Genomic DNA, 26,241 nt, shown 5'->3' with positions numbered 1-26,241 from the left:
CCCAGGACAACCTCTGCGTTGAAATAAATACTTGGTCAATGCCAAACTACCCGCGTATTTGCCGCCTCCGCCCACCAGGGGGCCCCCCAGCTCCAGGCCTCAGCCCAGCTGGCCCCCAGGGGCCGCCGCTTCCTCTTCAAAGAATCCCAAAAGGCAATCTGAAGCAAAGACAACGTTCTGATTCCTACAGCCTTGCTTCCAGGGCTGTGACCCTACAAGCAAAGAGACCATATATAATAGGAGAGGCCAAGAGCAGTAGCCAGGAGCAGGTCATTCCGGGTCTCACCCGAACCTCGCTGGCATTTCAGGCACAAATGGACTTAAGTCAAAATATCCCACTGATGGTTTATCATGACTCAGGGTCTCTTGCCGCAGGGACCACCCACGGGTGCAAATCCAACATTAGTCACCGCTGAGAGGTCCCAGCTTCCCAGTGCTGATGTGTCTTTCAGAGAAAGAAAATCAATCTGCATTTTCCCAAACCACATTTCATTAGGTCCCTGCCCTTCAGACATGGACACAGACAAAACGCCACATTATTCCGAATTCTGAAAAGCAAAAAATATTTTGAGATTTTAGAAGGATTTATACAAAAATAGTTAAAATACGACGTTTTTACCGCCTGAAAACTAGCTGTCTGATCTCCAAATAGACACTTGTGCGTTTCTTGTCATTTTTCTAAGAAATAACAACCGTGGGCCAAGTTTTTAGAAGAAAACTATATTCTTTTAAAGAAAATGAAAACATTCTCAGAGGAAAAACTTAATTTAAGTCAAATCATACGCTTTTGTCGTGGAGCCTGATACGCAGCGCTTTCCTGCAACAGGTGTTCGCCCCTGCCACGCGGACAGGGCGCCCCCTCGTGGTCTCTCTTGACCCAGAGCCCTGCGGCTGGAATTTGCGTGAGAAGGTTCTTTTCCCAAGGCTGAAGGAGGGCGAGCGGAGGGGGTCGGAGGGAGGGGCGGTCCACAAGCCAGGAGCCAGGGATGCGGAGACCCGGGCGGGATGGTGGCTGAAATCACCCATAGAATCCCGGTGACCAAATGCCACTGTGGCCAAAGGCAGGGCTCCTTTGCAGCCCCCACTCACCAAAGGTGTCATTCTTCACCCCCTCCTGTGACCCCACCCGCAGAGGACAGCCTTCCCACCCACCAAAGGCTCTTACGAGACACGCAAACACGCGGGCCCCCCGCCAAACCCCGCCTGCCAGCCCACCCCTGCCCCCCAGGGGCGGTCTGAGCTGGGGACCCCCTTCTGAACCCGGAAACGGGGAGGGGCGGTCCTGCGCCCCGCGCCCCTGCACTTGGTCTGGGAGCCTGCCCGAGGCCACGGGGCTCAGGGGCCTGGGAACGGAAAGCTGGCGTGGGGTGTGGGGGGGGGGGGGGCGGGCCGGGCAGGAAGAAAGGAAGCGGCCAGAGGAGGCACAGACGGTGAATAAATAGAAGCAGCTCCGCCGCGGGGCCGGCCCCTCGACGGCAGCTCGGGGGGGGGCTCGGGGGTGGGGGTAGGGCGGCAGCCGCGCGCGGGGACGCGGAGCTCGTACACTGACCTGGTCACCCATCCCGCCCGGGCGCGCGCTCTCACACACGCACGCACACGCACACGCACGCACGCGCGGCCCCCGCGGGGCTCCCCCACCCCCTCAGAGCTCCGTGACGTGCACGGCAGGTGAGGGAAGGGGGCCGGGCCGGAGGCGCCGCAGGTGGCAGCGGCGGCACAGCAGGTGGCCCTCCAGGGGGTAGCAGCGGCGTCCGTCCTCCCCGCTCAGCTGCAGCCCGCAGTCCTAGGGAAGAACACAGCCCCGATCCCGGAGTAAGTAAGCGGGGCACGGGAGGGCACAGGAGGGTAACGGGGCGGGGCGGATCTCTGGGGCCCCCGTGCGACTTCCGAAGGACTTGGGCTTTGATTGAGTTGGGGGATCTGGGGCCGTGTCGGCCCCAGCCGACCGGAGATGCCTCTCAGTCTTCCAAAGGAGGCAGCGAGGAGGGCGGTTGCCAGACATCCCTCTGGAATCTGCTGGATTCTGCGGGAGGGCTGGGCCGTCCACGCGGGTATCAGCCCAGAAATGTGATGATGGCTTTTAACAACAACCAACCGATTGGGGCGCTGGGGAGGCTCGGTCGGTTGAGCCTCTGACTTGATTTTCGCTGAGGTCCTGATCTCAGGGTGGTTAGATCCAGCCCAACATCTGCTCGTCCCTCTCCCTCTGCTCCCCAACCTCCTGCTCACTCTCTCTCTAAAATAAATAAAATCTTAAAAACAACAAACAACCGGTTATGTCTCCCAGGCAGTGCAGATAACTGGAAAAGAGAAGGGGACCCAGAGCTGAGCCACAGAGGCTCCCACACCAAGCGGAAAGAGGAGGAAGACTCGAGCCGAAGGGATTTGAGGGGAAAATAAAAGGAAAGCCAAAATTAGATGGTCCCAAGGGCACAGTGAAGAGAGTCAGGGAGGGAGGGTCGGCATGCAGAAAGCCACTGAGAGGTCAGGACAATGACAACTGAGAAGTGTCTCCTGGATCCCACCACATAGGGCTCATTGGTGACTGGGGGGTCGGGGACAGGGGCCAGGTATCCGACCGCAGCACCCTAAGAGATGGAGGAGAAAAATCAGGAGAGATCCAGTACACAAGGAGTTGTGCTTTCTGTCCCATGCCTTACCATTTGACCTCTATGGTATACTTTATAGGCGAACTGCCTCTGTTTAGCAAGTTGTGAGATTCTTACTGGACCGCCATAAATTTAGGCTGGCAGGAAGCAGAAATGGTAGCGTGGGGAGTGCGCTGTCAGGACTGGGGCAGGGCCGACTGCCCAGCTTCTTCCTTCCTCTGCCCCCAGCCCACGGAGACCCCTTCCATCACACTCTCATCACATCCAGGGCTAACCTGCTTTGACACTTGTTCCCTGAAGGCCCTGAGACCAACACCTGCTGTCCTGCTCCACACGAGTCACATCCCAGGAATCGCCCTGTCCTGCCATCAGGCCCTGCTGCTAACTGCCACATGCCGGAGAGGGGCCAGGCAAGAGGGCCCCGACACCCTTGCTCCTGGCCAAGGGTCTCCCTGGGGGCAGTAGCCCCGAGGCTCTGGCTGCATATCACCTGCCACTCGCCTTGTTCGTTGGCTCTCAGCATCGACCCTCCCTGTGCTTAGTGGTCCCAGCGGGATCCCATGGTCCTCAGGAAGCAGACTGGATCCCCTGGTACTGTCAGAGAGGACACCGAGGCCCTTCTGTAGGCCATGCCTGCTCCTGCTCCTCCTTCCCTGGTCCCCCAGCAGGATTCTAGTTCCCATTGGGCCAGCCACCCCAACCAAGGCCACCTGGGTCCAAGCAGACCCCTGACAGCTACTGAAGATTTCTCACAGACACACCCTCCTGCTTTGCACTGGGGCCCTAAACCCAACATGCTTTTCTCGGTTTTTCTCCTACCTCCGTTCACTCATTCTCAGCCTCTCCGTATGGCTGCTTTGCCTCCATGCACCCCCTAAATGTTGGTGTTCCTTAGGCTATCCTGAACCCCCACTCCTACCCCCACGCCTCTCCCTAGAAAACTTCATTCACTCCCCTGGCTTCAGCTTCAAGTTCATGATGGGACTCAGGCATCCAGCCATGACAGTAACAAGGACTGACTCTCCCATCCTACCTTTAACAATGAAAAACCAGGTCAAAGATAAGGAACACTGATTGTCAGACCTAGGATGACTGACAAGGGAGGTGAGTGATCTCTGAGAGAAGGCAGATTCATGAGGTGAAGCCTACAACTGCCCCAAGTTACTACCTGAAGAAACTGTCCATGCTGCCCAAAGAGGGCCCACTGGTCTCCTTGCCCTGGGAGTCTGGGGATGCCAAGGCAATGAGAAACCACAGGGCAGAGTATCAGAGAGGAAAGAGAGCGATGTGTGCTCATGACTCCCAAATTCCTGCGCCTACAGCCAGAGTCTTTGAACTCCAGCACGTCTAGCTGCCCCAAAGGACATCTCCACTCAGGTGTCCCCAGTGTACTAAGAGAGCAACTCTCCCTTCCACCTCCCACCCTCGCTCTCTCCTGGGGTCCTCATGGACACCTCCTAACCCCTAGACTGGCACGTCCAGTCATGGCCCAAGTCCAGTCCCTTCTAAAGCCTGACCATCACACAACTCAGTGCTCTACCCTGAACCCAGGACCACAGCCTTGACACCACCAGCCTCTGTCCTCCCCACAGAACCCCAGCCCCACGCCTTCTTCCTCAATTCATTCTCTGCCCAGCATAGAGAACCCTTTTCAAAGTGCTCACACCACTGTGTCATCCTTCTCGAGCATTCTCCACCTCGGGATAAGTCCACACACCTTAGCCAGCATAGCCCTATGTCCCCCGCTCCTGCCAACTTCTCGTGACTCCTTCACCCATAAGCACGTTCCACTTCCACTGCCTGGAAGCCTCGCGGACTCCTTGGATAACTCATTCATTCTGCAAACCTTAGCTCGGGCCTCACTTTCTCCAGAATGCCTTCCCTGATTCTCCAAGGCCTCCTATGCCCTCCGACCAGTCACCCCGATGGCAATACTGACCCTATCCGGATACTGCCCGAGCCCTCACCGCCGCCCTAAGAGTGGAGACACCTGATTTTTACTCTCTGCACAACCCCAGCATCCCCCATACCGCAAATCTTCAGTAAATATGTGACTGGATGGGAAACAGGGGCTGAGAACATATTGGGGAGAAGGGAGAGGGCTCCCTGGGGAGGGCAGGGCGAAGGGAGCGGAACCATAGAGGAGGAGGCCGCCCACAGAACCTGAGTGACAAGGAGCTCCAGGTGGAGAGGGGGGCCGCCCCAGCCACCAGCATTCCTGGGGGGCGGGGAGGGGGGGCTGTGCTCACCTCACAGTGGTAACACTCCACGTGGTAGTCTCTGTCCATGGACACCACCCGGATGGTGGTCTCACAGCCCTGAAGGATGAGACAGGGTTTGCACGCAATCAGCGCCCCAGGGTTTGAGGGGCGCACGCCTACCCAACGCGGGCCAGCCCAGCAGACGTGTGTCCGCACCCACGTGAGCCCTGACTGCTGTTTCCGTGGGCAGGACCGAGGCAGCGGGGACACACGTCCAGACATCCTGGTGCAGCTCTGCCCACAACACGCACATGTGTCCACGAGGGCGGTCACAGGGGCAGTCACAGGGGCGTCAGGGTGCACACATGCGTCCTTCTCTGTTCTTTGCGGTCAGGGAGGACCGTGGCCCAGCCTACTGCTCCGGGCACAGTGGCCTGGGGCAGAACCAGCAGGCGTGGGAGCCACAAGGCCAAGAGAGCACTTCCCCACCCAGGACTACGTCCTCCTCGCGCCTGCTATGCCCGCCGCTTCGGCCTGCACAGCTAACAGACCCCGGGAGCCTTCTGTCATGGGCCATGGAGCCCAGGGTCACCATTCCTCTCTGACTCGTGTAGGGACACCTGGGCACTGGTGGGCACAGCACAGCCCTAGGCCCTGAGGGATGTGGGGCAGGGGCATCTGCTCATCCCTCCCAAGATCGGGGCCAACCCCAGCGGAACCAGGCCAAGGCCGGACTGGGCCAGGCACCTGGTCGTCACCCCATGAGTGGCTCCTACCTGTGCAGGAAGGATAGGACGAGCGCAGGAGGCACATTTTGGCGCAAAAACCCTGGAGGGATAAAGGAAACCAGAAGGGACCAGCTGAGTGGCCAAAGGCCAAGGTCACTGAGGCAGACCTACCCAGAGCATCAGGACCCCTTTCCTTGTGTGGACACACTGGGCTGGGCGCGGCCTCTCTGGTGACTTCTTGGCCTTTTATCTGGCTCCCCAACTCACATCTGCCCATCACCTCCTCCAGGATGGCTTCAGGTTCTCCCTACCCTCTTCCTCATGCTCCCTGTGAGTTCCCTGTCCCCTCATGTCCAGGTTTGGGCCTCCCCTCGCTAGGACCCCTGTGAAGCCTGGCTCCATACTGAGTCCAAGGGATCTGCACAGGGCACCCACCCAGTGCAAGGCAGTAGCACGGGACCAGAGCTCAGAGGGCTGAGCTCAGAGGGCTGGGCCTGGAGCCCCAGCAGGGGACAATGGATTGGCTGCTCATGTGGATACCCCCGACAGGCAGGGAAAGGACAGCCGCAGAGAATCCAAGCCCCTATCCGGAGCAGAAGGGGCCTCGCCTGCCCCTGGGAGTGGAGGGACAGATGTGGGCGGGGCAACCAAGGAGTCCCACCCCCTTCTAGGGGGAGAGGGAACAGGCAGGCAAAGGCCGAGAGAGCAGAGAGAGGAAAGAGACGGGGAAAGAGAAGGCTGGTAGCGGGGTCATCCCGGAGAGGGCTCGAGGCAGAGATCCAAGCCTTGCCCCAGCCACTGCGTGCACAAAGGGAAGCTGCAAGTGGCCAGGCCAAGAATGGAGGGCATACGGACAGGCCAGTTGGAAAACTGCTTCTGGGGTGGCAGGAGACACAGCGAGAGTCCCACCTGCCCCCCCAGCGCTGGCTACTCACGTATGATAGTCCCTGACGCAGTAGATGTTGTTCTCCACGTCCACGGTGAAGGGCACCCCGTCCAGGCACTCGTTGCACACCGAGCACCGGAAACAGCCTGGGTGGTAGGACTTCCCCAGGGCCTGCAGGATCTGGGGGTGGGAGGCACTGAAGGGTCAGTGCAGACGGAAGGCTCAGCACAGCCCCCGGAAGAGGCTCCGGCTCTGAGCCCTTGGCAGGTCTGCAACGGGGCATGGGTGGGTCCTAAGACCACCCGTGGCAGAGGGGCTCCAGGAGGCTGGGGGAGGTTCTCACCATCTCCATGATGAGGTGTCCGCACACGCTACACTTGTCAGCTGTTTGCTGGAACCCCGAGTACTGAGAGGGGACAGAGGATCCAGAATGTCCCGTGACAAAGGGGCCCTCGCCGCCCAGCCAGCACCTGCCTCCTGGCCCCAGGTCTCCACATGGAGCAGGAGGGTCACCTCCCCTGCTCTCACCCACGGCGGCCGGGACCGGCTCTGACTCACCAGGAAGTCCTCCTGGCAGTAGACTTTCTCACCCACGTTGTAGAACGCCTTCCCTCGAAGTCGTCTGCCTGCAAGGACAAGGATCGAGAAGGGCGTCCCTGGGCCGCTGGAACCCGGGGAGGGAGCCCCTGCTTCCATTTCTCAGGATTCTTCTCCGACCGATGAGAAGCAGATTATGGACAAATTTTAACATTTCCTTTTAATATTAGGTTACTACTGTGCTAATAATAAATATTTTTTAAACAATTAAACATAACAGATTGACAAGATTATGATGAGGGTGTCTGAGCAAATATATGAAGGGAGTGTTTTTCAAATGTAAACTGTTCAGGTTAATTTTTAAAAATACATTTGTTTCAGGGATGCCTGGGCAGTGCAGTTGTGGACTCCTGGGTTTGGCTCAGGTCGTGAGATCGAGCCCCAGGTCAGGCTCCATGTTCAGCAGAGTCTGCTTGAGAGTCTCTCTGCCCTTTCCCCGGGGTCTCTGTCTTTGTCTCCGTCTCTCTCTCCCTCTCTAAAATAAATCAATAAATCTCGTGAAAAATGTAAAAAAAAAAGATTCACTTTAGTGGGACTGGAGCAGATGTTCCAGAATGCTGTGTCATCGTCTGTGAACATCAAGACAACTCTTACCAGGTACGAAGGCCCTAGTGAAAGAGGGGTCCTGTCAAAGCAGGGGCCCTAACAGACCTGGCAATGCCGTTAGAGGCATCCCATCAGAGTCGGGAGAAAGACCACAGTGCCTGACCAGGAACAGGAGCGAGCCTCCTCGCCTGAAAAAGGGCACCTGAGAGAAACCGTCAGCGGACACCAGACATCAGGGTCGAACATGACATGCTCTTCCCCTGGGGATTCAGCACTGGACTAGAGGCCTAAGCAGTGCAATAAGGCAAGGCAAAAAAATTTTTTAAAAATTGGGGTGCCTGGGTGGCTCAGTGGATTAAAGCCCCTGCCTTCGGCTCCGGTCATGATCCCAGGGTCCTGGGATCAAACCCTGCATCAGGCTCTCTGCTCAGCAGGAAGCCTGCTTCCCCCTCTCTCTCTGCCTGCCTCTCTGCCTACTGGTGATCTCTGTCTGTCAAATAAATAAATAAATAAATAATAAAATAAAAATAAAAATTTAAAAAATAAAAAATTGGAAAGGAAAAAGTAAAACTGTCTTTAATCAGGATATGATTATGTTACATAGAAAATTGTAAGGAATCGACCCAAAAAAACCCCACTAGAGGATACCTGGGTGGCCCAGTCGGTTAAGTGTCTGTCTGCCTTCAGCTCAGGTCATGCTCCTGAGATTCTGGGATCGAGTCCCAGCACTGGGCTCCTTGTTCAGCATAGAGCCTGCTTCTCTCCCTGCTTGTGCTCGCTCTCCCTCTCTCTCTCTGACAAACAAATAAAATCTTAAAAAACAAAAAACCCTACTAGAACAAATAAATGAGTGTATCAGGGTTCTAGGATAGGTAGTCAGAAGGTGAAAACCAACTATCTTTGTATATTTGGCTAACAAATGACTGGAAAATGAAGTTTTAAAACTGCATTCATAATAGCAACCCCAAACCCTGAAAAATACTGAGGGGGTACATTTAATAAAAGACGGCTGTGACCCTCACCACGCCACACCAGACTTGGCTGAGAGAAATTCGGAAGATCTCTGTAAAGAGCATGCTGTACCACTGCGGGAGGGCCGCTCCCCGCTGGGGCTCTCGCATTTCTGCCCACCGTACAGGGGACCGGCAGCATTCATTCTGAATTACCTCCCCGAGGACATCTGTGAAACACACTGCTTAGAAGCCAGATAGCTTCTTGCCCTCTGCAGTGGAAAGCAGGTGTGTCTGCTGTCCAGTGCAATACCCATAATGTGCTCCTCGGAAGCAAGGGTCTGAGAGCTTTGCTGAAAGCCCATTATAAAACATCGGGTTCCCTCAGTTCAGGGTTCCCTAGCCTTGACGTACCCACGTGGGCCCCTCTGCATCACCCCTGTGGGCCTCGAGGGCATACGCAAAAGGATTCAAACGTGAAGCTCATTCCGTCTGCGGGGCTGCGAGCCTCTGCCCCAGGAGGCTCTGTCTTCAGTCAGCATCAGCCCAACAGTGGCCGATGAACATGTCAGCTTGCAAGTGGGGAGAAAAATCTCAGTCCCTGACAATCTTCATGGCTTCGGATGTTCTGCTATCATTCTCCCCAAACTGACCTAGACATGCAATGCCCCTCAATCAAGATCCCAGTACTGTTACTTGTTTTGTGGAAACTGACATGCCGATTCTATTCCGTTTGTTTTTCTTCGTACAAACCCTTGTGCTGAGGGCTGACTTCCAATTCTAAAATTTATATAAAGACACAAAGAACCTAGGATAATAGCCCAATAATCGTTCAAAAGATCAAGAGGCCTGGAAGACTGACACTACCTATCTTAAGACTTCAAGTCATCAGGACAGCATAACACAGGGGTTAGGAAAGACGGAAAAATCAGCAAAACAGAACAGAGTGCAAAAATAGTCCCATAAATATTTCAGCAAACACACATGTGGGAAAGCGAAGTCTTTTCAGCAGATAGTGCTGTGACAACTGGAGGAAAAAAATGAAATATGGAACAAAAATGAAACTCAATTCCTAACCTCACACTATACACAAAAGTATAGTATGGGGGGGCGCCTGGGTGGCTTAGTCAGGTAAGATCTCGGGGTCTTCTTTTTTTTAATTAAAGATTTTATTTATTTATTTATTTAACAGAGAAATCACAAGTAGGCAGAGAGGCAGGCAGGGGAGGTGGGGGGAGGAGAAGCAGACCCCCAACCGAGCAGAGAGACCAAAGCCAGGCTCGATTCCAGGACCCTGAGGTCATGACCTGAGCCGAAGGCAGAGGCTTTAACCCACTGAGCCACCCAGGCGCCCCATGATCTTGGGGTCTTGAGAACGAGCACCACGCCAGGCTCTGCTCAGCGGAGTCTGCTTCTCCCTCTCCCTCTGCCACATCCTCCTCCCCAGCTCTCTCTCTCTCACACACACTCTTTCTTGCTCTCAAATGAATAAATAAAATCTTTAAAAAAAAAAAAAAGTATAGGGGCACCTGGGTGGTTCAGTCAGTTAAGCATCTGCCTTCAGCTCAGGTCATGATTCCAAGGTCCTGGGTTCAAGCCCCACATCAGGCTCCTTGCTCAGTGGGGGGCCTGCCTCTCCCTCTGCCTGTCGCTCCCCTTCTTTGTGCGCTCTCTCTCACAAATGAATAAATAAAATCTTTTTAAAATAAAAAAATAAAAAGGAAGAAAATAGGGTGGTGCCTGGGTGGCTCAGTCAGTTGTGTCCGACTCTTTTTTTTTCTTTTGAAGATTTTATTTATTTATTTAACACAGAGAGACACAGCGAGTGAGAGAGAACACAAGCAGGCAAGTCAGGGAGGGAGAAGCTGAGCAGGGAGCCCGATATGGGGCTTGATCCCACGACCCTGAGACCATAATCTGAGCTGAAGACAGGTGCTTACTGACTGAGCCACCCAGGCGCCCCTGTGTCTGACTCTTAATCTCAGCTCAGGTCTTTCTCTCAGGGTCGTGAGTTCAACCCCCACACTGGGCTCCATGTTGGGTCTGGAGCCTACATAAAAAAAAAAAAGTACTATGAGAAAATATTCACAAAACATACATCTGAAAAGAACTTGTACTCAGGATATACATATTCTTTTTTTTTTTTTTAATATTTTTATTTATTTGACAGACAGAGGTCACAAGTAGGCAGACAGAGAGAGAAGGAGGGGAAGCAGGCTCCCCACTGAGCAGAGAGCCCGATGCAGGACTCGATCCCAGGACCCTGGGATCATGACCTGAGCCGAAGGCAGAGGCTTTAACCCACTGAGCCACCCAGGTGCCCCAGGATATACATATTCTTACAACTAAGTAATAAAAGACTTAAAGTAACTTTCAATTCAATAGCTGAGCCAAAGACCTGAACAGACTTCATAAAAGAAGATATAAATGGCCAAGAAGCAGACAAAGAGCTCCTCAACCTTATTTGTCATCAGGGAAACACAAATTAAAACCACAAGATATCACTTCACATCCATCGGAATGGCTAAAATTAAAAAGACAAAAATACCAATTGTTGGCAAACATGTAGAATAACCAAGTCTCTAACATTTCTAGTGGGAGTATGAAAATGGCACAACCCCTCTGGAAAACGTTGGCAGTCTCTTATGAAGTTAAACATACACTTAGCCTCTGACCCAGAAATTCCACTCCTTGGAATTTACCCGAGAGAGAAATGAAAACATTTGTCCACAAATGACCTGTACGGGAATGTTCAGAGCACAATCTGTCAGTGTGCGAATGTACCACAAGTTACATACACAAGAAAATCCTATTCAGCAGTAGAAAGGAGTGAGCTAATATGTGGGTTAGGGGCGCCTGGCTGGCGACTCTTGATCTTGGGGTTGTAAGTTTAAGCCCCACGTTGGGTGTAGAGATTACTTAAAAATAAAATAAAATCTGGAGGGGCGCCTGGGTGTCTCAGTCGTTAACCATCTGCCTTCGGCTCAGGTCCTCATTCCAGGGTCCTTCTCCCTCTCCCTGCTGCTCCCCCTAATTGGGCTCTCTGTCTGTCCAATAAATAAATAAAATCTTTAAAATAAACAAATAAATAAAATCTTTGAAAAATGACATGGTGGGGGGTGGGGCGCCTGGATGGCTCAATCGGTTAAGCGTCTGCTTTCAGCTCAGGTTAGGATCCCAGGCTCCTGGGATCGAGCCCCACATTGGGCTCCCTGGTCAGCGGAGAGCCTGCTTCTCCTTCTCCCTCTGCCTGCCACTCTGCCTACTTGTGCCCTATCTCTCTGTCAAATAAATAAAATCTTTAGAAAAAAAAAAAAAAAAAGACAGGGATTTTTTAAAAATAATTAAATGTTTAGCAAAAAATAAAAAAAATCAGCCATAAAATAGTATATAATATATGACTTCATTTATATGAAGTTCTAGAAGAGACAAAACTAATCCGTGGTGGTAGAAATCAGAACACTGATCAGGCAGGTGTGATGGGAAACACTGGGCATCAGCTAAAAAAGGGCAGGACTAGAGTTTCCAGGGTGTTCAAATTTCTCTGTATCCTTGTTAGGGGTGTGAGATACAAAAAGTACACACGAATCCAAAGTCTTTGAACTACACACTTTAGATCTGTAAATGGAACCCAGTTACACACACACACAAAGATAAACCGGAAACATCGTGCCAGAGTAAAGAAGTGCTCCAAGACCGATGGAGGCTTGCCAAAAGGGCACACAGACCAACTTGAAGGAACCTCTTCTGGCCAAATTTGAGCATCAAAGAGAGTGAGGGCTGTATTGCAAAACATGGTGTATGTGAATAAAAGTCCGTGAGTAAAAAAATGCTCGTAAAAGAAAAACAATTTTCCCCCTCTTCAAGTTTAAAACTTCCCTTACTAAAGTTTTAAAATACTCCTTGGAGAGGCACCTGGGTGGCTCAGTGAGTTAAGCTTCTGCCTTTGGCTCAGGTCATGATCTCAGGTCCTGGGATCGAGCCCTGCATCGGGCTCTCTGCTCAGCAGGGAGCCTGCTTCTCCTCTCTCTCTGCCTGCCTCTCTGTCTACTTGTGATCTCTCTCTGTCCAATAAATAAATAAAACCTTAAAAAATAAATAAATAAATAAAATAAAATTCTCCTTGGGGAAATCCTCCTCCACACAGCCCTCAACCGATTCCCACGGACACACTTCCACAATCAAAAATGATGCAAACATGGGAAGAGACAAGGTATCATGACCAAGAGTGAGAAGAAACAATGAATAATTGAAGTAGGACTTCAAAGACATCAGACATTGGGATTATTAGATACAGAATATGTGTATTTAACATACTTGCAAAATAAAAACAGATGTCCAAAACCCGAGACTACAAAGACTTCTTGGACAGGATGTTAGAAGCGATAACTGAAAACAAACAAAGATAAATTGGACTTCCCTAAGAATCGCTCTTCAGCAGAAGATGTCATTAAGAAGGTAATAAAGCAAGAATAGGTTAGGAAGGGGTGCCTGGGTGGCTCAGTGGGTTAAGCCTCTGCTCAGGTCATGATCTCAGGGTCCTGGGATCGAGCCCCGCATCGGGCTCTCTGCTCAGCCGGGAGCCTGTTTCTCTTCCCCCTCTCTCTCTGCCTGCCTCTCTGCCTGTTTGTGATCACTCTCTGTCAAATAAAAAAATTAAATAAATAAAATAAAATACCACACCACCCTCACTAGAATGGCTGAAGACTGGTGACGCTACATGCTGGCAGGAATAAGGAAAAACTGGAATTCTAATACATTGCCAATGGCATAAAAAATTGCTTCGTCTACTATGGTAAACTGCTTAGTAGCATATATTAACGTAACTCCAGGACCCAGAAACTCCATTGCTAGAAAAATAAGTACAGGACCGGTTGGCTGGCTCAGTCAGTAGAGCATGTGGCTCTTGATGTCAGGGTTGTGAGTTCGAGCCCCATGTTGGGTGTAGAGATAGCTTAAAAATAAAATCCTTGAAAGAAAGAAAAAGAAAGAAAAAAAGAATATAAAGATCCATCAATGGACATAGACACAATACGACAGTTTTATTTACAATCACCAAATTATGGGAACAGCTTAAAAGTCACGTGCTGATGCCTGGAAGGGGCATAAGGTAATCTTCTGGAGTGATGGAAATGTTCTACACTTGACCCGAATGGTGATTACACGGGCACACAGGCAGGTACAAATGTATCAAGCTGTAACACACTCAAGATTAATATGTTTTACACTCTTCATGTATTTTCAATCTTGATAAAAAGCAAGACACTATCAAAGTTGAGGCAGATTTGAAAAAAGGACCAAAGAAGATTTCTAGAAATTAAAAAAAAAAAATCCAATCAATGAAATGAAAAACTCAAACAAAGAGTTCAACAGGAGAATTAACACAGCTGAAGAGAAAAAAAAAAATGAGTGATCTGGATTCTAGCTTCCAAAAGACGGATCTGAGGAAATTAAACAGAATGGGAGACAGAGAAATGGATGATATGAGAGGAAGAAATTAAGAGACACAATAGAGGGTGCCTGGGTGCCTCAGTCGGTTAAGCATCTGCCTTCAGCTCCCTGCATTGGGTTCCCTGCTTTCCCTCTGCGCCCGCCCACCCTCACTGCTCAAGCTGGCTCTCTCTCAAATAAATACACAAAATCTTTAAAAATGGGACACTTGGGTGGCTCAGTTGGTTAAGCGTCTGCCCTCAGCTCAGGTCATGACTCCAGGATCCTGGGATCAAGTCCCACATCAGGCTTTTTGCTCAGCAGAGTGTCTGATTCTCCCTCTGCCTGACGCCCGCCCACTCTCTCTCTCTCTCTGACAAATAAATAATAAAATCTTAAAAAAAAAAAAGACACAATAGAATGAGAAAGTCTAATATTCTCCATTTGAATTCTAGAAGTAAATAATAAAGAGAATGGGAGAGAAGCAATTTTTGAAAATGAAATAGCTGAGATTTTCCCCAAATTGATAAAAGACCTGAATCTTCAGGGACACCTAGGTGGCTTAGACAGTAAAGCCTCTGCCTTTGGCTCGGGTCATGATCTCAGGGTCCTGGGACTGAACCCCAAGTCAGGCTCCCTGCTCAGTGGGGAGTCTGCTTCTCCCTCTTCCTCTGCCTCTCTCCCTCTGTCCATCTCCCCAACTCATGCCCCCCCTCAAATACATACATACATACATATATACCGGAATCTTCAGATCTGGTAGTCAAAATGAATCCCAAAGAGGACAAATAAAAGAAAACCCACACTTAGACACATCAGAGTCAAACTATAAAAGAACACTTTAAATTATCAGTACTTTTTTTCTAATTGATATGAGAAAGTATTTTAAATATCCTGGAAGGTATGCATGTTTTACCACATGCTTCATGGTATCTTTTTATTTTTTTAAGTTTTTTTTTTAAATTTTATTTATCCATTTGACAGAGAGAGATCACAAGTAGGCAGAGAAGCAGGCAGAGAGAGGAGGAAGCAGGCTCCCTGCTGAGCAGAGAGCCCAATGCGGGGCTCGATCCCAGGACCCTGGGATCATGACCTGAGCTGAAGGCAGAGGCTTTGACCCACTGAACCACCCAGGTGCCCCATTTCATGGTATCTTTTAATAAACAGGGTTTTTTAATTCTGATGTAGTCAAATTTTTCAATCCCTTCCTTTACATTTGGCTTTTTTTCTATGAAAAAAAAAAAAAGAACAAAAACTTCCTTACCAGAAGGCTAGTAAAAATAAGCTATCTTTTCTTAAAACTGTCAAGTTTTTCTTTATACATTTAAGTCTCTGATCCAGCTGGATTTGATTTGATTTTTTCAGATGGATCACCAACTTTCCCAAAACCATCTACAATGCCATCTATATCACCTATCAAGTGTTCACACAGATATGGGTCTGTTTCTGGACTCTCCATTTGGTTCCCCTGGTCTGACTATCCCTGCACCAATACCATATGAAATTAATCAGTATGGGTGCCTGGATAGCTCAGTTGGTTAAGCAACTGCCTTCAACTCAAGTTATGATCCTGGAGTCCTAGGATGGAGTCCCACGTCAGGCTCCCTAATTGATGGGGAGCCTGCTTCTCTCTCTGATCCTCCCCCTTCTCATGTTCTCCCTCTCTCGCTCACTCTATCTCTCAAATAAATAAATAAAATCTTAAAAAAGAAAGAAAGAAATCAATGACAACACATACTGAGACCTGACAGTGGAAGTTTCCCCAACTTGCTCTCTTTCAAAATCATCTTGACTATTCTTAGCCTTTTTGCTCTTCCATTTGAATTTTAGAATTAGCTTGTCAAATTCATAAAAGCCTGATTAACTGTAACTGCAATGCATTATAGATCAATTTGGAAAAAACCAACATCTCTACACTATTGAATACTCATCCATGAATATGGTATATTTTATTTTTCTTGTCTTATTGCAATGACTAGGACCTCTAGTACAACGCTGAATAGAAGACATGACTGCGGGTAGTCTTTTCCTCATTTAAAGGTCTTTTCCTCATTTAAAGGTCCATTTTTCTCTAATTTCACCATTGAGTATGATATTTGCATAGACTTTTTTTTTTTTAGATTTTATTTATTTATTTGACAGAGAGAGAGATCACAAGTAGGCAGAGAGGCAGGCAGAGAGAAGGGGGGAAGCAGGCTCCCTGCTGAGCAGAGAGCCCGATGCGGGACTCGATCCCAGGACCCTGGGATCATGACCTGAGCTGAAGGCAGAGGCTTTAACCCACTGAACCACCCAGGCGCCCTGCATAGACTTTTTTTTAAAGATTTTATTTATTTATTTATTTGACAGAGAAAGATCACAAGTAGGCAGAGAGGCAGGCAGAGACAGAGGGGGAAGCAGGCTCCCTGATAAGCAGAGAGCCCAATGTGGGGCTTGATCCCAGGACCCTGGGATCATGACCTGAGCCGAAGGCAGAGGCTTAACCCACTGAGCCACCCAGGCGCCCCTGCATAGATTTTTAGTAAACAACTTTTGTCAGGTTTAGAAAGTTCCCTTTTATTCCTAGTTTGCTAAGGATTTGCATCATGAATCAATGTTAAATTTTACCAATTGCTTTTTCTATACCTAGTGAAATGAATGTTCAGCTTTTCTCCTTTAATTAACAAAGTGAATTACATAATGAATTTTTATAAAGTAGACTCTACACCCAGTGTAGGGCTTAAACTCATGACCCTGAGATCAAGAAGCACATACTCCAGGTGCCTGGGTGGCTTCAGCTCATTACGTGAGCTGAAGACTGATGCCAGTCTTCAGGAAATGATTCCAGGGTCCTAAGATTAAGCCCTGCATTGGGCTCCCGGCTCAATAGGGAGTCTGCTTCTCCCTCTTCCTCCCCCTGCTCATGCTCTCTCTTACTTGCTTTCTCTTTCTCAAATAAGTAAAATCTTAAAAAAAAAAAAAAAAAAAAAAAGAGTTGTGTGCTCTACTGACTAAACCAACCAGGCGCCCCTACATTAATGATTTTTTTAATATGAATCCACCCTAGTATTCTTCAAATAAACTCACCTTGGACATAATGTATTATCTTGATTATACACTGGTGAATTCAGTTCTGGAGGAAATAAGAGGGGGATAAAATAAATAGTACCAAAAAAAAAAAAGAAAAGAAAGAAATTCCCAGAACTGAAGGGGCAAATGTCTAGTCCAAGAGGGCTCTGTGTGTGCCCAGCACAACCACAATAGTTAAAACCCTGTAACAAATATAAATAAAATGTCCCAAGTCAGGCTGCTGCTGTCTTGTACAAGTTCAGAAGCACCACTGCATTGCATCTACGTAAATGGTGTCCCTGGAACCATGCAGTACATGGCTGTTTCCAGACACCATTATAGCTGGGTTTTGTGCAACACGACATTCTTCCTCCGCAGAGCTTCTCAAAGGAAACCTGGATTGATCTCTCTCTCTCTCTCTCTCTCTCTCTCACACACACACACACACACACACACACACACACACACACGAATCCGGATGGCATCAAAATGTAGAAGCAACAGCGGCTGTTGGAAGATAAAACCATGACTTCAAAATGCTGAGTGAGGAGTGCCTGGCTGGCTCCGTCCTCGGGGAGTAGGACTCTTGATCTAAGGGTTGTAGGCTCAAGCCCCATGTTGGATGTAGAAATTACTTAAAAATAAAATCTTAAAAAAAAAAAAACGCTGAGTGAAAATTGTTTCAAATTTGGAAATCTGTTCCCAATCTAGAAAGTATGAGGGTAGAGTAAAGGCATTTTAGACACAGCAGAATTCAGAACGGTCCTCCCAGGTGCCTTTTCTTAGGTAACGATAGAAAATCTTGGTAGGCAATGTTTTACGCTTTGATTCCTTGCTTCTCCAAGTTTTTCAGTCTCCAACCTTACCTCAGACAACCTGGTTCACTTAAGGGAAACCCAGATCACTCCCATTATCCATGGATGGTCTTGATTAGCATAAAAACAACTCCTCTTCCCTTATTACGGTCTTATTCAGAGACTCAGGCATGTCGGTCAATCAATCATAGCCCTCCCACCACCCAAGAACTCGGTTCAGGAATGGATGTGTGAGATGCTTTGGACAATGACATACAAGGAAATATTTGCTATGCTCGCTTGTTCTTTCTTTCTTTCTCTCCTTCCTTCCTTTCTTTATTTTTCTCTTTCTCTCTCGCTTTCTCTTTCTTTCTCTCTCTCTTTCTCTTTCTCTCTCTCTTCCTCTCTCTCTTTCTCTCTTTCTCTCTCTCTCTCTTTCTCTCCTTTCTCTCCTTTCTTTCTTTCTTTCTTTCAAGATTTTATTTGTCAGCGAGACAGCACACAAGCAAAGCAAGGGGAGAGGCAGGCGGAGGGAGAAGCAGGCTCCCTGCTGAGCAAGGAGCAAGATCCCAGGACCCCAGGATCATGAGCTGAGCTGAAGGCAGATGCTTAACCAACTAAGCCACTCAGGCATCCCTGCTATGTACTTTCTGGAAAAGAGGTTTCCAAAAGCATGACCGGAAGAGATGCCCCTTCTTCCTCCAGATTAGTGGGGTGCCAATGGATGTCTCAAGCTGCCTCAGACATCTCACCACCATAAGAGAAGTTGCCCCAAGGAAAAAGCCAAACCCAAGGAAAACCCAGCAAAGCTACTCAAAGGGCTTGAGCCACCAGATCAATCCCAACCTGAAGCTAGCTCTACTGAGCCAAAAAATATTCTTTGAGTTTAAGCCTTCTCAGCAGCTTCTCTGTCATCCCCAGCTAAAAGCTTCCAGAAAAGAGTGGATTCAATGCAGAGTATACATGGGAAGACACGGAGTGGGGAATCTACAGGGGTCCAGAGGGCAACCAATTCAGACAGACAAGACTCCCCATGGAAATTCAGTAGGATGCCTTATATAATGGAGCCTCCAGGGAGAGGGGCAGAAAGTGAAGATATGATGAAACAAACTAATACGGGGGGGGGGGGGGAGGTTAAAAAGGGAAAAAAAAAAACCCAGGAAAAGTAAAAGACTGGGGGGGGGGGGGCGGGAAGAGAGATGTAATCACAGTATAATTCTAGGCTCTGCAGTGAATTTTTAAACAAAGTAACATAAACCTGGTTTACTGACTTAACCGCAGTGTCTGATGGGAGGACACTGAGAAAACGGAAGGAAGAAAAACGGACAGTGTTCTTCATCTGTCATAGCAAAAGTAAGGCTAAAAAGAACACATCCCTGCTTGCGTTAAATAAGTAAATAAATAAATAAATAAATAAATAAATAAATAAAATCTTTAAAATTAAAAAAAAAAGGACAGTGTATGCTTGTTACAGATACGAAGGTGTCTACTAGATTCTAAACATTGCTAAAACAAACACCATGGGGAATGGGACCAGGAGTGGAAAGGTGACTGGTTTTTTTGCTCTTGCAAAAATAGCTTCTCAGGACTAGCTACTTAACACTGTGCATGTATCACACCTCTATAAAATAAAATATTAAAATGCTTCCTGTAAATAAATGAGAGACATTTGCTTGGGGGCTAAGCCTGAAGGAACGGTAGGAGAATTCTGAGGGCGGCTTTATTAGGTTGGTTGGATGATAGCCATTTTTTTTTTCCTTTTTGAACTTTGTCTTGGTTAAATTTTAACATTTATATTTACACTGTGTGTCAAATTGGGGGAAAAAATATATGACAGGAAAAGAAATTTCAGCCCCACACCCAGGCAGCCAGGAGAAGTCAATAGCCTGGCATGGGACGGAGACCCCAAGGCCAAGGTAGGGGGCGGGGGGCTGCAGCTTTCCCTGCGGTCAGCAAAAGGCTCTCCTGCCTGGTTCCACACCTCACCCCCTGACCCCCGCCCGGCAGAGGCCTGGAGGTAAGGAGGTTACAACTCAGCCTCCTCCACACCCCACTGGGGCCAGGGCTGAACAGTCCACGTGCAGGGGACTCAGGCGCCAGGGGGCCCGCGGCACAGGAGGGCCGAGGAAGAGGTCACCTACCACAGGAGTCGCAGGTGAAGCAGTCCGTGTGATACAAGCTGCCCATTGCCTGGCAAGCCTGCCTTGCTCCGTAGATGCCCAGCCCACACTTGATGCAAATGCCTGTGGGAAGAGAGGCAGGAGAGAGCCGAGGTTAGCACCGGCACGGTCCTGATGCTGCCTGACCTCGGGTGAATGCACTTCCCAAGGCCTCCGTCGCTCAGTTATTAATGGCTGACGTGGGAACCATATGGAGCATCCTGGGGTTTGCGCCTGGGGTTGTCTGAGGATTCAAAGAGGCAAGCAGAGAAACTGGCACCAAGTCAGGGCTCCCCAACACCGTCCTTGCCAGTAAGATGTTAATGACACGCCGGACGCTTGGGCGGCCCGGTCGCTTCAGTGTCTGACTCCTGGTTTTGGTTCAAGTCGAGATCTCAGGGTGGTGAGATCGAGCCCCACCTTGGGCTCCAGGCTCGGTGCAGAGTCTGCTGGAGATTCTCCCTCAGCCTCTGCCCCTGCCTCTGTCCCGCCCCCCAACTCGCAGTGCGCATGCGCTCCAGCTCTCTCAAGAAACAATCTTTAAAAAAATATTGACAAAAAATATATATTAATGACATTTTTTTTATAAACAGACTTTATTTATTTATCTGGGAGAGAGAGAGGGAGCACTAGCAGCGGGGAGGGGAGCAGCAGAGGGAAAGGGAGAAGCAGGCTCCCCGCGGAGCAGGGAGCCGGACGCAGGGCTGGCTCGATCCCAGCACCCTGGGATCATGGGGGATCTGAAGGCAGATGCTTCACCGACTGAGCCACCCAGGCGCCCCTGTTAATGACATGTTTATACCAGAAAGTCATTCTGAGCCTCCTCACCAGTGAGCTGTTCCTGGACTGACAGAAAATCCTTTCTGCCATCTCTGGGCCAGAAAGAATAAAGCGCACTTGGGCACAACCAGGGCAGGGTCGCTGAGCCTCCCCAGCCACGCTTTCCTCCTCCGGAGCAGAAGGGGCGTCTGTTCTCTTGTTCGACCAGCACGTGGACACTGCTGGCTGCCCCCATGCCCCACCGCTGAGGTTCTAGAGATTCTGCCACGCACCAAGGAAGTCCCCAGCCTCGGAGCCTCTGAGCCCACAGAGGGGTCAGCCGACAGCAGGTAAATAAGTGCTATGGAGGAAAACACGGCTGGCTAAGTATCTGTCAGTGTGTGTCTTAAATAGGATGACGACGGAGAAGGCCCCAGTGCCAGGGTGACAACTGAGCTAAGTCTAGCAGAAAGTGGGAGGAAGGTGCCGTGCAGGCATCTGGGATCACTGGGTGGAATCCGGACGACCCCCAGCAGGACAGCGCCCAGCAGGTGGGGAAGGGGAGGTAAGGGAAAGGGTGACCAGCAATGCCAGGGACTCAGAACGCAAGGGGGGGGGGAGCCCAGAAACCCCCTTCAGTTACCCAGGGTCTCCCATACCCCTCAGGACAGGAAGATGGGCTCCACTGGCCCTCTGGACCCTATGTCTGCTGGCTGCTCCAGGACATTCTGCCCTCCCCCTCTCCCTCCTGCCTTCTTCCAGATCTCTCTCATCAGCATTTAACCGTGGGGGAGCCTCTCCCCCATCAGCACTACATGTCAAGAAAGCTCAGTCCACACTCAGCGGGCTCCTGACTGTGCAGACCTCCAGGCTTCCCGTCTTGATCCTGCTATCGAGGTGGACCAGCTCCTCCTTTTCCATTTCCAGGATCGGACCCACACCCACATCTCCCGTCCCAGCCCTAGTGGGAGCGCCCTGCCTCAGCCTCCCCAGGGGAGGGAAGGCCAGCTCTGATGCCCTCAAAACCAGGCAGGAACGCCAAGGCGGCGGATGGGGACCCAGGTGAATGGAGAACAGAGCCTCGGCTGTGGATGGCTACTGGGTGGGAACGCAGGGCCAGAGCTGCTAAAGAGGCCAAATTTTCAAAAGAAGCTAGAAATCTACATTTGTATGTGACATCTTTCCACACTGAAGTGAATTACTAACTTACATGTTTTGAAAATGCGGATGTCAAACACACTAGGCCCGCAAGGTTTCCGCACACAGCGGTTCCTGGGCTCCCTGGGGTCCTACCCACCGCAACACCTCACCCCTCCCGAGGGCTCCGGGTGCTCTGTCCCAGCCCTGACCTCTCTCCTGAGTCATGGATCCACCTCCCAGCTGGTCCCAGACTACTATGGAGCTGGTGGATTTCTCGTAAAACCGGTCTCGCCTCTGGGTCCCCGCTGGGGAAACAGCACTGGCACGCGGCTGGGTTTCGGGGTGACATCCAGGTGTCCCCTCCCTTTGTCATCCCCCAACGCTGAATCTCAGCTCCTCTGCTACCTAATTTCCACTTCATTCCTTCCTCTCACTGCCACTAGCCTGATTCAGCATCACCAATTCTCATCCCAAAGGCCATTTCAAAAGCGTCCTCAAGACCTGGCCCCCAACGGTCCCTCCCGCAAACCGCTGCTAGACTCCTCTTTCTAAAGTGAAAATGACCCACGACTCCCCCTTACTCTTGAGTCCATCAAGTTCGAACACCTGACCTTGTCCCCCTCCTAAGTGACCAGAATCCACAGTGAAGAGTGAAAGTCAGTTGCCCATGGGAACCAGGACCCGAGGCGGGGCAACAGGGGAGGCTAATGACTTTGAACGATTCATTTTTACTTCCGTTTGCTTTGTTTTCTAAATATGTGCTTGCATCACTTCAATAAAAAGACACTGAAGAAAGAGAACCAGGAGCACGGAGTCCACACAAAATTCAGGGGGTACAGCATTTCGGAGAGTGGACTCCACCTCTGGGATGAACAGGGAGAGGCCAAGGCCTGGCAAACAGCGGCTGGGCTGGGGCGTCACAGGGTCCTCCTGTGCAAGAGTCGGCTCAGTCCCGTGATGGGGGGACAGACAGCGGAGGGGCGACGGCAGGCGGGTGAGCAAAGGCGATGCTGAGCAGATGCTGGGATGGGAAGAGGTGGGAGTGCCAGAGGGTCTGCGACCAAACTGGGGTGGGTGGGTGGGCTTCTTCCTTGCCTCTTTTCTTTCATTTTCCTTTCTTTTCTTTTTCACGGAAGACCCTTGTATATACTTATTAACCAAAGCAAAAGGGCCAGTGGAAAGAGGAAAGCCAAAGATGGAGGAGGTGGGGGTTGGAGGTGAAATGACCATGGTCCTCAGATCTGGACGTGGACTTGACACCCTGAGGGTAACAGGCAGCCTCCAACTGCTGACCTCAATTTTCACAGCAAAGTCAAAAGCGAGCCCAGGAACCGGAGGGACAGGAACGTTGTTGAAGGAATCAAAGAGGGAACAGACCAAGGCTTAGGAAGACGGGTGGTGCCCAGAAGATCACAGGAGTTCAAGACCATCACCCCACCCCACCCCTTATAGCAGCAAAAAAGGGTGCTGTGGCATGGACTCAGAGTCAAGGTTCTGCAGGGCAGAGGGGGTCCGGAACCCGAGGTACTAGTGAGACCAGGTGGCAGTGAGCACTGAAGACCGCCAAAACCAAGCAAAAACAGGGTGGGGCCCTGGGAGGAGGGGGCTCGAGAGAAGGGAGAGAAGTCACCAAAGTTAGAAGTTCTGGGGGGGGGGGAAGGTTCCAGAAGCCTGAGGCTGTTGGCCGGTTAAGGGCAGAGGAACTTGGTGAGGAGAGATGGGAGCGTTCCAAAGATGTCAATGAACGGAGAGAGGGACCAGGAGGTCAGCAATTGTCAGGGCCAAGGGGGGGTGGGGGGGAGATAGCCCAGAAAGGAACAAGCACACTGAGGTTGTGGAATATCGGACATCTCTTGGAGCTCATGCTACCTGCCGACTTCCTTTTGCAGAACTTTGCATTATTCGAGCTCAACTGTATGAAACTGCTACTTTTTATAGCTCCAAGAACTCAAATTTATTAGCACTAAGTTATCAGCAATATGTATGCGGCAGTATGCAGTAGCTGCCCAAATTCTTATAAATTAGGAAAATGTTACCTGGATCTGGCTTCTCTTGGGGGAAAAAAAAGATCTACCATCCCTCACCTCCCACTCCTCGGCCGCTCGGTGGCTCCTTTAGCAAGGATGACCTACCAGCTTCAGCCCTTCCTTCCCTCTCCCATTACGAGCTTGGGGCCGGCCACCTCAGCTTCACACAAAGACCCCTCCAGCAGCCGCCCTGGGCCCTGTAGTGCAGGGGGACAGGAGACAAGCAGTCCTCCAGCAGAGAGCACTGGAGTCGTCCTCTTCAGAACACCACCGCACCTTTGGCTCCTGGCATCTGCCTGGCAGGAGAGGCAACAGCTTCCCAACCCATCTCTGCGCTCCCAGGCCACCAGACGGCAGCCGCAAGACCTACCTACCAACCCACACATTTCTCACCCCAACGCTCCCGGATGAGCCTGCAACCCTCCCGCGGGAGCCCCCTCGCAAAGACAGACAGACCCTGTGGCGCAGACATTCCCCTGAACACCTGAGCCCTCCCCGGAGGCAGCCCCGGGCGCAGAGTGGAACAATGCCCATTCTCACTCGCCTCCCTTGGCCCGCATTCTTCTGTCCGCCTGGAATGCCCCCATCTAGCCTGTCACAAACAGCTTCCTCCTCCCTCAAGATCCAGTTCCGGGCGGTCCTGAGCTGCTGGCTGGAATGAATGCACGAAAGATACAAACCCACGGGCAGCCTCTGTCCCGCTCCGCGTGATAACCACTCCCACCCCCGCCAAAGCCAGGGGCCTCCGCCTTCCCGCTTACTTATCAGTAAGGCGGGGAGGGATCTCGAACCTAAAGAAGAGACCTACAAGTTATCTAAAGAACTAGGTAGGCAGGGAGGGGCCAGGGTCAGACTGGGAATGCAGGCTGTCAGAGACTGGTGGGCTTTGCAAACGCAGCGCAGCAGGATTCCCAGCCCATACACGCAGCACAGCCCAGAGCGAAGACAGCCCAGTGTCACCGGCTTGGTCCCCTTACACCTCGGGGTGGGCTTCCCCTCCCTCACACACTCTGCCCCCAGTCACTGCCATTACCAAAGCTTCGGGTCAGGAGGGTCCGGTGGTACCTGGCTCAGCCCACCTCCTTGCTCCTGTCCACTCCCCACACTGCTGGGAGCTACGGGAACACCAGTACCGCGGGCTCCTACACGGCCCGGGCTGCCCAGCCGGTCACAAAGCACCGCGAGCAGAGGCAAGCGCTGAGGATGAAGAAATGATCCGAAAACGGCTTATTCCGCCTACTGACCTGACTTACTCTCCAAGTGAAGAACAGTGAGGGCATCAACTCACTTTGCTAGAACCCCTTCCCCGGCCGGAGATCCACGGGCGAAGTCGCTGCTCTAAGTAAACCTCGGACCCCGCGGGGCGCACTCACACCCCCTGTTGCCCAGCACCACCACCGCCGCCCCGCCACGGGAGCCACGCTTCTCCCGGCGCTGCGCACCCCGACGACCGCGGGGGGCTCGGGACCGCGCGGCCGAGCTCGCTCACCGAAGTAGTCCCGCGCCGTGCGCGCCTCCAGCGCCCGCTCCAGCTCGCGGGTCAGCGCCTCCAGCCGCCGCTCCGCCGCGCTCGGGCCGCCCTCTCGGGCCGCGGGCAGCGGCAGCGAAGGCAGAGGGAAGGGGGCCGGCCCCGCGGGCTCCGGGGAACGAGCCGGCGCGGGGCCGGCGGCGGGCAGCAGCAGGTCGGCGTAGGCGCCGGCCGAGCCGCGGGAGCCGAGACTGGACACGCTGGAGCGGGCGCTGCCCACCGACGGCGGCCCGGGGCCGGGGCGCGGGTCCGAGCGGCCGGAGCGCGGGCTACCGTGGCGCTGATCGTAGCCCAGGCTGATGCCGCTGGAGCGGGCGCTGCCGCCGCCGCCGCCGTCGGAGCCCGCCAGGCTGGCCCGCGGGCTGCCCGCGGGCTGCGCGCTGAGCTCGGGGGCCGCCGCGCGCCGCGGGCCTCGCTCCCCACGGCTCAGTCCGTCCGCCCCGGCCTCGGGGCCGCCGCCGCCGCCCTTCCCTCTGCGGCCCAGCGCCTGCGCCGCCTCGTCTCCCGGCCCGGGCCGCGGCCCCCGCCGACCCCGGCCTGGAGAGTCGCCGCCCGGCTCCAGCTCCCGCAGGGCCAGCCCGGCCAGGAGCAGGGCCGCCTCGTCCGCGGCCGCCCGGGAGCGCTGCATGGCCCGGCCCGCCGGCCCTGGCGCGTCACCTCCGCCTCCGCTTCCCGCCGCCGCTCCGGCCGCGCCGCCGCATCGTCCGCCCCAAGCCCGGAGCCCGCCCCGGGACCCCTGGGCGCGGGGCGGGGCTGGGCCGGCGCCGGGCCGGGGTCGCTCGGCCGGCCACGCGCGGTCCGGGGGCCGCGGCGCTCCGCTGAGTGGCGCGCGCGGCGGA

The 26,241-nt window shown here is 52.0% G+C and overlaps 1 protein-coding gene across 1 annotated transcript; it reads right to left on the bottom strand.

Annotated features, from left to right (window-relative positions):
- Positions 1-700: 700 nt before the first annotated feature.
- LOC123931814 (WT1 interacting protein) lies at positions 701-26,114 on the bottom strand. The gene is made up of 8 exons (XM_045989409.1): positions 25,364-26,114; positions 19,931-20,032; positions 6,983-7,050; positions 6,768-6,830; positions 6,474-6,604; positions 5,587-5,638; positions 4,859-4,927; positions 701-1,783 (listed from the first exon to the last, which is right to left on the bottom strand). The coding sequence occupies exons 1-8, from the start codon at positions 26,028-26,030 to the stop codon at positions 1,643-1,645; spliced, it is 1,293 nt and encodes a 430-aa protein (XP_045845365.1). The 5' UTR covers positions 26,031-26,114; the 3' UTR covers positions 701-1,642.
- Positions 26,115-26,241: the final 127 nt, after the last annotated feature.

Source organism: Meles meles, chromosome 19 (genome assembly GCF_922984935.1).
Source record: "Meles meles chromosome 19, mMelMel3.1 paternal haplotype, whole genome shotgun sequence".
Lineage (NCBI taxonomy): Eukaryota > Metazoa > Chordata > Mammalia > Carnivora > Mustelidae > Meles > Meles meles.
The sequence above is the reverse complement of the archived record's forward strand: the minus strand, read 5'-3'. Positions and strand labels throughout refer to the sequence as shown.